Source organism: Dendrobates tinctorius, unplaced genomic scaffold, assembly GCF_039654945.1.
Source record: "Dendrobates tinctorius isolate UK_male_01 unplaced genomic scaffold, ASM3965494v1 ptg000014l, whole genome shotgun sequence".
Classification (NCBI taxonomy): Eukaryota; Metazoa; Chordata; class Amphibia; order Anura; family Dendrobatidae; genus Dendrobates; species Dendrobates tinctorius.
The window spans coordinates 30,653,514-30,669,810 of NW_027361682.1; the positions used below are offsets into that span (position 1 = coordinate 30,653,514).

The 16,297-nt window shown below is 49.2% G+C and overlaps 1 protein-coding gene across 1 annotated transcript in view; it reads left to right on the forward strand.

The window, feature by feature from the left end:
• NPLOC4 (NPL4 homolog, ubiquitin recognition factor) overlaps positions 1-16,297 on the forward strand; it is a 103,278-nt gene that overhangs the window by 12,855 nt on the left and 74,126 nt on the right. The window contains exons 4-6 of the mRNA XM_073560459.1: positions 12,488-12,670; positions 13,287-13,335; positions 13,411-13,505. Of these exons, the coding sequence (XP_073416560.1) occupies positions 12,488-12,670; positions 13,287-13,335; positions 13,411-13,505 (327 nt within the window). The remainder of the gene's footprint in view (positions 1-12,487; positions 12,671-13,286; positions 13,336-13,410; positions 13,506-16,297) is intronic.

Here is a 16,297-nt window from a genome sequence, read left to right on the forward strand (position 1 = left end):
CCATGGGTGTATGCTGCTGCCACTAGGAGGCTGACACTATGCACAAAAAAAGGTTAGCTCCTCCTCCGCAGTGTACACCCCACCGACCGGCAGGGAATTCCTCAGTTTAGCTTAGTGTCAGTAGGAGGTGGACACGGGTCTTTCACTAGACCCATATCTACCTCGATGTGCGTCGTTCCTTTTCAGGTTTCGCCGGAGGGATACAGGGTGAATAGTCACCTCTGTAGTCCCACGAAGAGGCTGCGAGTACGGTGCGTACTGCCGCCCCGTATCCTCGCAGCTCTCTGCACCAGGACCAGCAGCCTTCCGGGAGGACGCCAACATGCATACGTGTCGTCCTTTCTGAGAGTCCTGGTTGTCCGTCTCCCACCCACTCGCCTGCCAGAGCCTGTCGGTCGGATGAGACGCAGACAGCTTCACAGAAGGTACCTTTATTTTCAGGAGTTCAGGCCCGGGACAGGGTGAGTATTAGATCCCCACTCGGGACTTGGTCAGGAGAGATGGTAGCACTGCGGGTCTCCGTGGCCGTCCCGTGCCTCCAGGCACCCTTTTTTTGCAGTCATCCACTGTCCCTATCCCGGACAGGGGTCTTTTCCTCGGCGGCGCTCATGTTGCGGTTCCTCCGCGCCGCCCCTGTGCTGACAAGCGGCCGCCGCGATTAATTTAGGCCCCGGCTTCAGTTCGGACCTACTCCTGTATCGCGGCCACGCCCCCCGCCCCTTTCTACTAAGCGGGCTTCTCTCCCGCCCTTTCCAGGCCCTCCCACCGCTCTTCTCAGCCTGTTCTTGGCCAGGGGCGGTGCCGTTTTCAGCAGGCGGTTAGCCCCGCCCTCCTTCCCCTGGGAGCGCGTTTTTCCCTGATTCCTCTCAGGCGGTCGCCATCTTGCAGCCGCACAGCCGGACGCCCCTGTCAGCCGGATATCGCTCCCTGGGCCTGTCAGCCGGATATCGCTCTGACCTGCAGCTGCAGAGAGGTGGATACCTTCGTCTCTGGGGTCACCGGACCGTGAGTAGCTCTGCATCTGCAGGCTGACACCCTTCTCTGCACCCTGTCCCCCAACCTTCCGGCACTACCTCAGGTTTCACTATGTCTAACTCCAAATCTGACCGTAAACGCCCTGCGGCTCCCTCCTGCACTCTCGTCAAGTTCTTTGCATGCTCTTCTTGCAATCGCAAACTTCCCTCAGGTCAGTCCACTTCCCTCTGCCTGGATTGTAGCAATCCTATTCAACCTGATGCCGCCCAGGAGCCATCTAGGGCCCCAGGCGAGAGTGAACCCCCCCATGCCTGGCTGGGCCTCATCTCTATCACAGTCAGTGGCAGACCTCACCAGGGTGTCTCAGTCCCTAGTAACCGTCCTGGATAAATTGCCCCTGGACACCTCTACAGGGTCCAGCAGGCCTCAAGAGGTTCCATCTGAGTCGGCCAGCGTTAGTCGCAAAAGACCCAGGCAGGATCCCCAGCTGGAATCCTCTCCTCGCCCCATGTCACCACATAGTCCTTCTCGGGCAGCCTCCCTCCCGGGCCTCCTCTCCCGAGTCAGGTGAAGCGCTCTCGGACAGGTCAGCTGAGGGGATCTTAGAGCTGGATTTGGACCAGGATGCGAACATGAGGGTTACTGTGCAGAAGCTCATTGCAGCGATCCATCAGACCTTTGACATTGCTGACCCCCCTGCGAAATCCTCAGATCAGGAGGTTTCGTTCAGACGGGAGGAAACACCCTCCAGGGTATTCCCTTTACATTCCGAGTTTGGAAAGATTTTTACCAGGGAAAGAGGGGGATCCGACCAGACGCTTTCAACGAGGGAAGCGTCTCGGAGTTCTGTACCCGTTTGCTAAAGAGCTCACGGACAACTGGTCTGCCTCTCCCTCGGTCGATCCGCCCGTGTCCAGTCTTTCTAATAACACGGTTCTCCCGCTTTCAGGCGTGGCGTCTCTAAAGGATTCTAATGATAGGATCATAGAATCCCTAGCAAAGTTTGCCTTCGAAGCGGCTTCGACGGCGGTATGCCCAATTTTTGCTTCATCTTGGGCAGCAAAAGCCATAGCCACTTGGGCAGAGGATCTTCGTCAGGGCATCCTAGAGAAAGCACAACCAGATCAATTGGCCGATCTTGCCAATCAGATTTCCCTCTGCTTCTTTGGATGCCGCATCCTGCGCAGTTCAGGCGTCAAGTAGCGTTGTGGCAATCCGACGTACAATTTGGCTCAAGGCCTGGCAGGCGGACCTGTCTTCTAAAAAGTCTCTTACTAATCTGCTTTTTCAGGGAGGGCGCCTCTTTGGATCCCAATTGGACCAAATTATTAAGGACGCCACCGGTGGCACGAGTTCTCTCCTGCCTCAGTCCAAGCCTCGCAGACCCCCACTGAGGCGTCAGTTTCGACCCTTTTGGGCTTACCGCCGTTTCAATACGGCGGAGACCTCCTCCAACCAACAAAGACCGCAGGCACGCCAAGATAGGAAGGTTTCCTTCAGACCCACTCCCTCCTGGCGCTCCCACTCTTCGCAGGGCAGACCATCCAGATCCGGATCTGGACGGCCCACATCAGCATGACTATCCTCGGACTCCCCAGGGTCCCTTCCAATTGGGAGGTCGACTCCTGTTCTTCAAGGACGTCTGGCTGGCCTCAGTAGAGGATGCTTGGGTCAGGGAGGTTGTATTGTCAGAATACAAGATAGAGTTCGTCTCTCTTCCACGGGATCGTTTCTTCGAATCCCGTCCTCCAAAAGATCCAGCTTTGATCCCGGGGTTCTTTACGGCCATCGACACTCTCCTCAGTTCCGGGGTGATTGTGCCCGTGCCAGAATCGGAGCGGTTTACAGGGTTTTATTCAAACCTGTTTGTCGTGCCGGAAAAAGATGGGGCGGTCCGACCCATCTTGGATCTCAAGCTGCTCAACAAGAGAGTCCGTCTTCGTCACTTCCGGATGGAGTCGGTTCGTTCGGTAATCGCTTCCATGAAGGAGCAGGAATTCATGTGTTCAATAGACATCCAAGATGCCTATCTACATGTTCCCATATTCTCCGGACATCGGAAGTTCCTGTGTTTTGCGGTTCGCCAGGAACATTACCAGTTCGTCGCGCTGCCCTTCGGTCTCGCCACCGCTCCCAGAGTCTTCACGAAGATCATGACTGCGTTGATGGCCTTGTTGAGGATCAGAGGTCTCGTTCTTTTTCCGTACCTCGACGATATTCTGATCAAAGCTTCCTCTTTCCAACAGGCACGCCTAAGTTTGACGATCGTCCTGGACACTCTTTCCGATTTCGGGTGGATCTTCAACAGGAAAAAGTCCTGTCTGGTCCCTACTCAACGTCTTGTGTTTCTGGGCCTACTGTTCGACACTCGTCGGTCAAGGGTCTTTCTCCCACAAGAGAAGATTCTCTCACTGCAGCAGGCTGTACGATCGCTGCAGACCACACGATTTCCGTCCCTCCGAACACCTATGAGGGTCCTGGGAAAGATGGTGGCGGCGATAGAGGCAGTTCCCTTTGCCCAATTTCACGCCAGACCTCTCCAACACGCCATTCTGTCGAGGTGGAACAGGTCGCCTCTGTCCCTGGATCGCCCTGTTCGTCTTTCATGCCGGATCAAGCGGTCACTCAACTGGTGGTTGACGTCTCCTCTCATCCTCTTGGGGCGGTCTTTTCTTCCTGTTCACTGGCAGATTGTAACAACGGATGCCAGCCTCCTTGGTTGGGGTGCAGTGTTCCGCAATCACACTGTTCAGGGTCGTTAGTCGACTCAAGAATCTGCTCTGCCGATCAACGTCCTAGAGATACGAGCGATCCATCTGGCTCTCGTCCACTGGGAGAGGCTCCTCAGGGGCCTGCCTGTCCGGATTCAGACAGGCAATGCCACAGCGGTGGCATATGTCAACCGCCAAGGAGGGACACGGAGTGTCTCAGCCCTGGCAGAAGTGTCCAAGATCCTTCAGTGGGCAGAGATTTCGGTACTGACAATCTCCATGGTACACATTCCCGGCGTAGACAACTGGGCCGCCGACTTTCTCAGCCGCGAGGGTCTCACGGCAGGAGAGTGGTCCCTACATCCGGAGGTATTTCTTCAGTTCTGCAGTCGTTGGGGAACCCCGTACGTAGATCTGCTAGCTTCTCGCCTCAACAGGAAGGTCCCACAGTTTGTATCCAGAGCTCGAGATCCTCTCGCAGTGGGCGCCGACGCTCTGGCCATTCCTTGGTCACAGTTCGAGCTCCCCTACCTGTTTCCTCCCCTGCCTCTTCTTCCCAAGCTGTTGAAGAAGATCAAAGCAGAAGGAATCCCAGTCATTCTCATCGCCCCGAATTGGCCCAGAAGGTCTTGGTTCGCGGACATTGTCAACCTTCTCGCGGACGCCCCCTGGAAGCTTCCAGACAGGGCAGATCTGCTGTCTCAAGGTCCGATTTGCCACCCCAATTCTCGGCCGCTCAATTTAACGGCGTGGCTGTTGAGACCGAGGTTTTGAAACTAGCAGGATTCTCCGGTCGAGTATTTCATACCATGATCCGAGCCAGGAAGCCATCATCTTCCAAAATTTACTACCGTACTTGGAAGGCCTATTTCACTTGGTGTGAGGCCAATAACATCGCGCCTATGTGTTTTTCACTCCCTTCAGTTCTGGCGTTTCTTCAGGCAGGGCTGGATGCGGGGCTTGCTCTCAGTTCCTTGAAGGGTCAAGTTTCGGCGCTGTCCATTTTATTTCAGAAGACTTTGGCCTCCCGCCCTCAGGTCAAAACCTTTCTTCAGGGCGTGGCTCACACGGCTCCTCCGTATCGAGCGCCCGTGGATCCATGGGATCTTAATCTGGTTCTTGAGGTTCTGCAAGGTTCTCCCTTTGAACCTCTCAGAGAAGTCTCCCTTTCCCTTCTCTCCTGGAAGGTAGCCTTTCTGGTGGCCATCACCTCCATCCGGCGCGTGTCGGAATTGGCGGCTCTTTCCTGCCGCTCTCCTTTCCTGGTACGTCACCAGGAAAAGGTAGTTCTGCGGCCTCCGCCCTCTTTTCTTCCGAAGGTGGTGTCCTCCTTTCACCTCAATGAGGATATTGTTCTGCCGTCCTTCTGTCCGAGTCCATCTCCCCCTCGGGAGCGGTCCCTGAACAAGCTGGATCTGGTCAGGGAGATGAGTCTTATCTGTCTAGGACGTCTTCCTTGCGAAAGACAGACTCTCTTTTCGTCATTCCAGATGGGGTGCGGAAAGGTCACCCGGCTTCCAAAGCTACTATTGCTCGCTGGATCAGATCGGCAATTTTGGAGGCCTACCGGGTTAAGCATCGAGTGGCCCCTCCGGGAATCAGAGCGCACTCTACCCGGGCAGTGGGTGCTTCCTGGGCGGTACGCCACAGAGCCTCCGCGCTGCAGCTTTGCAAAGCTGCAACCTGGTCTTCGGTTCACACGTTTGTGAAATTCTACAGGGTCCACACCTACGCTTCGGCGGACGCCAGCCTAGGTAGAAGGATTCTGCAGGCAGCAGTGGTGAGTCCACTGGCCTGATGGAAGTTTGTTTCCCACCCCAGGGACTGCTTTGGGATGTCCCATGGTCTCTGTGTCCCCCAATAAGGCGAACGAGAAAACAGGATTTTTGGGTTGCTTACCGTAAAATCTGTTTCTCGGAGCCTTCATTGGGGGACACAGCACCCTCCCATGTTCTACAACTCCTGTTCTTACTTTGGTTGATTGGTTACAGTTGAGTTGTTTGTTCTGTTTTCAATCTATTCTGTTACTTCTACTGCTTTCTCACTAACTGAGGAATTCCCTGCCGGTCAGTGGGGTGTACACTGCGGAGGAGGAGCTAACCTTTTTTTGTGCATAGTGTCAGCCTCCTAGTGGCAGCAGCATACACCCATGGTCTCTGTGTCCCCAATGATGGCTCCGAGAAACAGATTTTACGGTAAGCAACCCAAAAATCCTGTTTTTGTGGAAAAAAAATGGTTTGTTCATTTTCACGTCTCTGCATTATAAACTTCTGTGAAGCACTTGGGGGTTGAAAGTGCTCACCATACATCTACATAAGTTCCTTGGAAGGTCTAGTTTCCAAAATGGGGTCACTTGTGGGGGGTTTCCACTGTTTAGGCACATCAGGGGCTCTGCAAACGTAATGACGACCGCAGACTATTCCATCAAAGTCTGCATTTCAAAACGTCACTACTTCCATTCCGAGCCCTGACCTGTGCCCAAACAATGGTTCCCCCACACATATGGGGTATCAGCGTACTCAGGACAAACTGGACAACAACTTTTGTGGTCCAATTTCTCCTGTTACCCTTGTGAAAATAAAAAATTGTGCGCTAAAATTTCATTTTTTGAGGAAAAAAAAAAGATTCTTTATTTTCATGGCTCTGTGTTACAATCTTCTGTGAAGCACTTCGGGGTTCAAGGTGCTCACCACACATCTAGGCAAGTTCCTTATGGGGTCTAGTTTGCAAAATGGGGTCACTTGTGGGGGATTTCCACAGTTTAGGTACATCAAGGGCTCTGCAAATGTAACATGATGCCCGCAGACCATTCCATCAAAGTCTGCATACCAAAACGTCACGACTTCCCTTCCGAGCCCTGAAGTCTGCCCAAACAGTGGTCCCCCCACATATGGGGTACCAGCGTACTCAGGACAAACTGGACAACAACTTTTGGGGTCCAATTTATCCTGTTACCCTTGTGAAAAAAAAAATTGCGGGCTAAAAATCATTTTTTTTTTTTAGGGGAAAAAAAATGATTTTTTATTTTCACGGCTCTGCGTTATAAACTTCTGTGAAGCACTTGGGGGTTCAAGGTGCTCACCACACATCTAGATAAGTTCCTTGGTGGGGTCTATTTCCAAAATGGGGTCACTTGTGGGGGGTTTCTACTGTTTAGGCACACAGGGGCTCAGCAAATGTAACATGATGCCCGCAGACCATTCCATCAAAGTCAGCATTTCAAAATGTCACTACTTCCCTGCTGAGCCCCAACGTGTGACCAAACAGTGGTTCCCCCCCACATATGGGGTACCAGCGTACTCAGGACAATCTGGACAACAACTTTTGGGGCCCAATTTATCCTGGTACCCTTGTGAAAATAAAAAATAGCAGACTAAAAAAATTTTTTTTAGGAAAAAAAAAGATTTTTTATTTTCACTGCTCTGCATTATAAACTTCTGTGAATCACCTGGGGGTTCAAAGGGCTCACTATGCATCTAGATAAGTTCCTTAGGGGGTCTAGTTTCCAAAATGGGGTTCAAAAGGTTCCCCGGTATGTAACCAGGTCCCAGGATCTGATGGCTGTCGGTTGCGACGCACTTGTGATCCCGTGGTCCCAGTTTCAGATGCCTTTTCTGTCCCCGCCTTTTCCCTTGATCACAAGAGTCTTAAAACCGCAAGGCCCCTCTTCTGCCACAGTCGTTTAAGTTTAACGCCATGGCTGTTGAGGCCTACTTCTGAGAGGGACTGGGTTTTTTCCCATAAGGTCATTCTGACCATTCTTTGGGCGAGGAAACCTACATCTTCAAGTTTCTACCACAGTTACTGGAACATCTGATTCCAGTGGCGTAAGTACAACTATCTGGTTCCGTTATCCTTATTGGCTACAAAGAAGAGAAATCAGGGGAGTCCTGAGTTGGCAGCATTATACTGCCTTCCTCCGTTTCTTTTCATTCCACATTAGTGCAGACATTGTCCCGTCTTCTCTAGGTCCCTCTTGTCCCTCTCAGGTCCATATTCTGGATAACTCCTGGGGCAGTTTCTCGCTAGGCCTCGGCTTTACAGGTTGCAGGGCCGCGACCTGGTCATCTTCGCACATTCTTGCAAAGTTTTGCGAAGTCCATGCTCATGTCCGACGCAGGCCTAGGAAGGAAAGGTGCTGCAGGTGGCAGTTACGCACCGGCCGGCCTCAGTCCTTTTTTCTCTGCATTCCTTCTGTTCCCACCCTTGGGCACTGCTTTAGGACGTCACATGGTGTAACCGCTGCGGCCGTGGCCGCCGACGTCCCACGGGCACCAGGTTCCCCTGCGGCAGTCACTCACCCGACGCCTCGCGCGCTTCCTCCTTCCTCCGGCTCACGCGCTCCCTCTCCTGCTGCTCCCCGCCCGCACATGCGCACTAGTGCGCGGGCGCGTGCCCGTCATGATGTTTAACCCTGCAGTGGGTGGTGGCCGATTAGCGGTCAGCCAATCGCCTGCCGGCAGAGGATTTATCAGGCGTCTTCCAAAAGGGGAAGACGCCTGGTTCTTGTGTGAAATCCTTTACACTATTTGGCCATCTATAGGTTCCCTATAGGTTTCCCCTCTGTTTAATGCTTTCCCTAGTCTCTATCTTGCTGTCTCTGCCTCTGTTTCTCCTTGTCTGCCCTCCGTCCTGCCTGGTCCGTGTTCCTTAGCCTTCGCTTCTGTCCCACTCCCTAGTCTCTGGCCTTTTCCAGGTCCTGTCCTTTTGCCTGCTGTCCGTCTGTCTTCCTCGTTGCTTCAGGCTCCACTGCTCTGCATCTCTCCTCAGCCGCTCCACAGGGAGCTCCGTACTTTGGTTCCGGTGCAGCCTTCTCTCCTGTTTGTGGTCTCTCCAGTCCTTCGAGCCGCCCCACTTGGTTCCAGCAGTCGCGGTGTCTGATCCCCCGCGGGCCTGCCCCTAACGGTCCCTGTATAGGGGTCGGTTCCACCTGGTGCGCTTGCCCCGAGGGCCTCAGTTCCGCATCCCAGAGGGTCCACTCTCGGACGCTGCCAAAACCCCAGAAGCTTCACACATGGTTACCTGTGTCCCCCAATGAAGCGATAAAGAAAGGATTTTTGGTACTCACCATAAATCTCTTTTCTGGAGCCTTCATTGGGGGACACAGCACCATCCCTATTTGTTTGTACTGGTTTTGGGCCAACGTGCCTTTGTCGTTGGGCCGGTACATATGTTGAGTTGTTGGTTGTTTCTCCTACTGCTTTAATACTTAACTGAGGTACTTCCTGCCTGTCGGTGGGTGTATGCTACTGAGGAGGAGCCATTCTTTTTTTATTTTTACGGCTCTACGTTATAAACGTCTGTGAAGCATTTTTGGGGGTTCAAAGTGCTCACCACACATCTAGATAAGTTCCTTAGAGGGTCTAGTTTCCCAAATAGTGTCACTTGTGGGGGGTTTCCACTGTTTAGGCGCACATCAGGGGCTCTCCAAACGCGACATGGCGTCCGAGCTTAATTCCAGACAATTTTGCGTTGAAAAAGTAAAACGGCGCTCCTTCCCTTTTGAGCTCTGCCATGCGCCCGAACAGTGGTTCCCCCCACATACTGGGGTATCTCCGTACTCAGGAGAAATTGTACAACAACTTTTTTGGGTCCAATTTCTCCTGTTACCCTTAAGAAAAATGCATCTGTAGTAAATTTTTTGTGAAAAAAAAGTTAAATGTTTGTTTTTTTTTTTTTTTTTAAAACCTTCCTGTGAAGCACTTGAAGGGTTAATAAACTTCTTGAATGTGGTTTTGAGCACCTTCAGGGGTGCAGTTTTTAGAATGGTGTCATTTTTTGGGTATTTTCTTTCATATAGACCCCTCAAGTCCCTTAAAAAAAAATGGTGCTGTAAAAATGAGAAATTGCTGTTTAACTTTTAACCCTTATAACTTGCTAGCAAAAATTCCAAAATTGTGCTGATGTAAAGTAGATGTGGAGAATGTTACTTAAGTTTTTTGTGTGACATATTGCTAAATTTTCAACATTTTCGCCAAATTTCCATTTTTTCACAAATAAACGCAAGTCATATCAAAGAAATTTTACCACTGTCATGAAGTACAATTTGTCATGAGAAAACGATGTCAGAATCATTGGGATCCATGGAAGCGTTCCAGAGTTATTGCCTCATAAAGGGACAGTGGTCAGAATTGTAAAAATTGGCCTGGTCATTAAGCTGCAAACCATCCTCGGGGGTAAAGGGGTTAATTACTTCTACAATATATTCTGCAATAACTGCGTATATAGTGAAGACAAGCACTTGGAGAGCGAACAAGGGCATTCAGTTGGCCCTCAGCTGCCATGCCAAACCCATCAGCACCCCATAATCAAATCGCTGGGTAGCCGATAAGTGTTTAATAATAATAATAAATTTTATTTCTATAGCGCCGACATATTCCGCAGCACTTTACATTTCAGAGGGGATTTGTACAGACAATAGACATTACAGCATAACAATCACATAGATTATAACAAATACCAATAGGAATAAGGACCCTGCTCGTAAGCTTACAGTCTGAGGAAAGAGGTAGACACGAAAGGTGGGTGGTAACAATTGCCCTGATTGTTTAGACCAGCCATAATGTTAAGTGTGTAACAGTACAGACACAGAGGGCTAATGGATGCATAAAGCATGTGGGAACATGATGCGGGGAACCTGGTTATGGTAAAACTTTTGACTGTGCCACCCAGGGATAGATTAGGTTAATGTGTTGAGGCGGTAGGCCAGTCTGAATAAATGCGTTTTCAGGGCACGCTTAAAATTGTGGGGATTGGGGACTAATCGTATTGACCTGGGAAGTGCATTCCAAAGAATTGGCGTGTAAAGTCTTGGAGACGAGAGTGGGAGGTTCTGATTATTGAGGATGCTAACCTCAGGTCATCAGCAGAACGGAGGGCACGGGTAGGGTGGTATTATGAAACAAGGGGGGAGATGTAGGGTGGTGCTGAGCCATGGAGGGCTTTGTGGGTGAGGGTAATAAGTTTGTACTGGATTCTGGAGTGGATGGGTAGCCAGTGTAATGACTGGCACAAGGTAGAGGCATCGGTGTAAAGATTGGTGAGTAATATGATCCTGGCTGCAGCATTCAAGACAGATTGGAGAGGGGAGAGTTTGGTAGGAGGGAGACCGATTAGAAGAGAGTTACAATAGTCTAGACGAGAATGAATAAGAGAAACAGTAAGAGTTTTTGCGGAGTCAAAAGTAAGAAAAGGTCGAATTCTAGAAACGTTTTTGAGGTGCAGATGACAAGAGCGAGCCAGTGATCAACTGTGGGGGGCAAAGGAAAGCTCAGAGTCAAGTATAACCCCAAGACAGCGGGCATGTTGCTGGGGAGTAATATTGGAGCCACACACAGAAATGGCAATGTCGGGTATAGGTACATTAGTAGCGGGAGGAAACACAAGGAGTTCAGTCGTTGACAGGTTCAGTTTCAGATATAGTGAGGGCATGATGTTAGACACAGCGTTTAGACAATCGCCGGTGTTTTCTAGAAAGGATGGCGTGATGTCAGGAGAAGAAGCGTATAATTGGGTGTCATCAGCATAGAGATGGTACTGGAAACCAAATCTACTGATTGTTTGACCAGTAGGGGCAGTGTACAAGGAGAAGAGGAGGGGGCCTAGAACCGATCCTTGAGGAACCCCAACAGTAAGGGGAAGGTGAGAGGAGGAGGAACCGGCAAAAGATACAGTAAAGGAGCGGTCAGAGAGATAGGAGGAGAACCAGGAAAGAACGGTGTCCTTGAGGCCAATGGAATGGAGCATAGTGAGGAGGAGCTGATGATCCATAGTGTTGAATGCTGCGGAGAGATCCAAGAGAATTAGCATGGAGTAATGACCATTTGATTTAGCTGTTAGTAGATCATTAGAGACTTTATTGAGGGCAGTTTCAGTAGAGTGTAGAGAGCGGAAACCGGATTGGAGAGGGTCGAGAAGAGAGTTATCAAAGAGATAGCAGATAAGACTGGAGTGGACCAGGCGTTCCAGGAGTTTAGAGATGAAGGGAAGATTAGAGACAGGTCTATAGTTAGCGGGACAGTTTTGGTCGTGGGATGGTTTTTTTTTTAAGTAGTGTATGTATGATGGCATGCTTAAATGAGGAGGGAAAGATACCAGAAGAGAGAGAGAGGTTAAATATTTTAGTTAGGTGAGTGGTGACAGCAGGGGAAAGGGACTGGAGGAGATGTTTAAACGCACAGGCCAGATGGAAGAGCTTATATATTGATTGATAACTAAATTTAAGGGGTTCATGGGAGTCTGTCAGCATAGAATGACTGTTCAAATCAAGTTCCGAGTGCCTGTGCTTGGTATGACCAGTCATTCTGTGCTGACAGTCCCTGTAATGGCATTGATCTGTGGTACTGCCAATCTCTGCAAGAGGCATATTCCGACTATGTAACTCGGCTGTCTTCTTTCCTGTGTGTAGTGAGGTTATGTACAACTCCCATCTATTGGTACCAGTGGGGGAGTCCAGGCTGGGGGTAATAGAGCTGTCACAGGTTGATACGGTTGTGGGCCAGGGATGAGCGCACTCCATTAGCAGCGCGTGTCCCAAGCTTAAAAAAATAAAAAAACGCTTAATTTTCCATGGCTAGATAATGTAATCAGTTATAAAAGCGTCAGCACACACAGGATTTTTAAGCTGGGACATCTGCACTTGGTATTAGCTCTCATCAGGCATTGTAATATGAGTCATGACAGTCCACCTTGTTTGATCATTAGTGCAGGAGGCGATTCCCGGCTGTTCACCTGACACCGCTTGCTCTAGATAAATAATAAATGGCTGCAACTGATTTCTGCTCTGTTTGCTTCCCTTGTAGACATGGAGACATGCTGTTCCTCTTTCCATCCAGCGCTGCCGGCCCTTCATCTGAAGTTATGGATACGTCTGCGTCAGGTCTGTCTTCCAGGCCATCAAGTTCGCCCCTAGTGGTGGAAGACGACATTGACCAGTACCTCAATAAACAAGAGGGAAAGATCTATAGGAACAGAGACGCCCAGCTGTACGTTTCGTAGTCGTGGTATATCGACCACAGGGGGGCGGCCTTGCTTTATGTGTAGCATGCATCATGTTGCATAAGTGCTGTGTTGTAGGCTAGAGAGGGTTTCCTATCATGTGATGGCATATTGCTGTGATTATGCCATTACTTCTTAGTTTTTAGGGGTACAACTTCCAGGACCCCCATCAGTCCTTATAAGCTGAACTTTGGCTTCTTTAAATCATTCACTTCACATTCACCTGAATGCCACTTTATTGCAAATTCCTGCACAGTGGGTGGCCTGGTGCGCCAGTGGTACGAGAGAAATGACGAAAATGACCTGGGAAACTCCTTTTATTGAAGAGAGCTTTGGAGGATGCAATTACATTCAATAGTTCAACCCTCGTAATATTTTAGTATATTATTTGCTTTAATGACACCACATAGCCCTTAAAGGGGTAGCACCATCATTAAACGATATGGATGTTTATTATGATAGCATGGGATATATGGTTCACTTGAAGTGAATGGGGTTGCACTACAGACCTCAGCACAATGCGATTTCCTGCAAGTGATCTTAGTAGATTGTTTTTCTAGCTGCCCCCACAATAAGGTTGCTTTTTCTTCCTTTCTCCTGCAGATGTCGCCATGGTCCGCTGGGTAAATGCGTGCACTGTGTCCCCCTAGAGGTGAGAATGGCAAAATAGTAAGATTAGCGTATTTCAGTTTGGAGGGAGTACGTGTAACACTACATTGTCCTGCAGCCTTTCGACGAGGATTATCTCAACCATCTGGAGCCCCCAGTGAAGCACATGTCCTTCCATGCCTACATCCGAAAGCTGACAGGAGGAGCAGATAAGTGAGTCACTGCAGTCCAAATATCTCATAGGCCTCTGGGAAGGGGGAGCCGAGCTGAATGTAAGGGCACATTACCCATAGAAAATACACAAGATGATTTCCATCCTCTTCTGTAATCATAACATGCGATATATAAGTGACTAATTGTTTTGCCAATTACTTAAAGGGCTCGGATAAAGAAGGCGATTAATTTTATTACAATAATTAAATGATTACAGAAAACAGGAAATATGATATTGCATACACTTTTGCATAATATAAATTACAAAGGTAAAGTACTTACATTACATACTACATAGCAAGAAAAACTTCACCAGGAATCGTACACATCATCTGCCCGGAAACATCAGCTGTGAGAAGCGAACAGCAAAGGCAGAGAAATTCATGGGATATCCACACTGTAGACCCACACGGGCGTCCCCTCCAGTCTACAGGTTATCAGGCTTCTGTCTTAGCTGAAATCTTCCCCAGCTTATGTATTGTTTAGAAAAAAACAATTCTTGCTTAACCAAGTGTTACACAAATTCTTAACAAATTCTATTTGTCCAATATAATATCTCTCTTCTGAGTGGCCAGCTCTTCAGATGTCAAATTACACCGGACAAATACATCACCGGATGTGACATGCCAAAAACTCTCCTGATACCGGATATTTCACCATTCTATAAACATGCCATTTCTCACCAAACATTAATAGCGAAACTATGCAGTAATTATAAACATACACTTTCCCACTGAGGAATACAAACATACACCGTTGTCACCAAACAGCGATATAAGAACTATATGGTAATTGGAGTAATTGGATGAATCCTATAAACAAGCATGTTCGCACTAAAAACTATGCAGCCCAGGTGTTAGGAAAATTACAGAAGATACACAGCTAAACTATTACTGTTTAATATCTTAAAGGGGTCTTTAAAGACAGGCTATCAATATTGATTCCCGATGGTCATTAACATCTTCGCACTACAATCCACCCTTGACCATCGGGAAACCTTACATCATTTATATACAATGCCATATCCTAAGGGAATACCTTTAGCAGATAAACGATACATTGATATGCATAAGGCAATACAAGCACAGATTATAGCAGAAATTACTCCTAAAATATTGCGTTAATAACCAAAATCAGGCAACCAGGAAAATAACCAATCCCACCATTTAACTGGTCTATTTGAGACTTCAAATCCTGGCTATAATCTGACAAATTAAAACAACACATACCCTCAAACTCTTGACACCCATGATAGTGAATTAATAGCAAATAATCTATTGTTGCTCTATTCTGTAAGATAGCTTTTCAGTAACTTTGTATATCTAAGGGGTAAGCCAATAGCTCGAAACACCGTGTCTGCAAATTGAGATTCTGACTTGGTTTTTATCCTAAGTCATATTACAAGACTCGATAAAGGGTTGATTGTGACTTGTAGGATCGCTACTACCGACAGGTGGTGCTATAGAGTTCAAGTCCTCTTTTTCTCTGAAGAGGCAATTTGCATTTGTATATCTAATAATATATATTTTAAGGCTCTACTGGTAGTACCAATATGGGTTCTCGATGGTCATTAACATCTTAGCACTACACTAATGGATATATTTCTTTTTGCCTGTGCTTCCCTTTAAGTAGGTTTATTTCCAAAATAACATTTTCTCCTACGCCTCATTGGGGGACACAGAGACAGAGGGTGTTATGCTGCTGCCACTAGGAGGACACAAAGTAAACCAGAAAAAAAGTTAGCTCCTCCCCTGCAGTATACACCCTCTCGCTGGCTGAGATTTCTCCAGTTCTTTGCTTAGTGTCTGTAGGAGGCACTTGGGTCTGGTTTCAGACCCCCCACCGTTTTTATTTTATTTTTGAATTTTCTGTAAATTTTTATTTTTTAATTAACGGAGTGAAGGGGGCGACGGTTTTTTTCTACGGCCCGCTCTCCCCCGAACCAACAACAGGCAAGTACGCGGAGTATACCTCCCCGTACACTTTCCTGCGACGAATGGGGCTAATTCCTCTGACGATGGTTCCCTTACGGTCGGTACTACACGGATACGAGGGCAAGCGCAACAGGACGTCGCACAGGAGTGCATGGAGAAGGACTTGAGCAGCGCTTTTTCGGATGCCCTGAATCAGCCCCAGAGCTCTCCATCGCCCTACCACAGGGTGGATCGATTGAGCATACCCCTTTAAGACCTCCTCCAGCTCTGCTACATCGACCGGAGGATGAGACAAGAAGACCCCGGACAGCGACGACCTGCCTGAGCACAGGAGTAGCGTTATGGGGTCGTGTCCTGCCCCCGGGAGAAGCGCTGACTTAACGTCAGCGACGGTGCACCGGCGCTCCATCGCAGCCCCCCCTGCTCTCGGCGCTTGGGTAGGCCAAAAATGTAGTCCCCGGCTTTTCCGGTATGCTAGGCCGCAATTTAAATGGTGCCGCCCTCTCTCCGCCCCAGGCACCTACCGCGGGTAGGCCAAAAATTTAGTCCCCGGCTTTTCCGGCCTACTAGGCCACAATTTGATTAGCGCCGCCTGCGCTAACGTCGCCGCCCCCTGCTCTTGGCACCTCTCATTACTTACGAGACGCGCAATTCTATTCTCGGGGGCCATGTCTTCAGCTGCCGTTAACCCTTTCATGAGCGCTATGCCTGCTCTGGACAGCCGGATAGCGGGTGACACCACATGGCCACCGTTTTTTCCTCCTGGGGGACCCAGCACAGGATTGGGTAAGCTGCATCTGCCCTCAGATTAAAGCTTAACCCCTTCACGGCACATTCCCTGCAGCTGCAGACAGACTC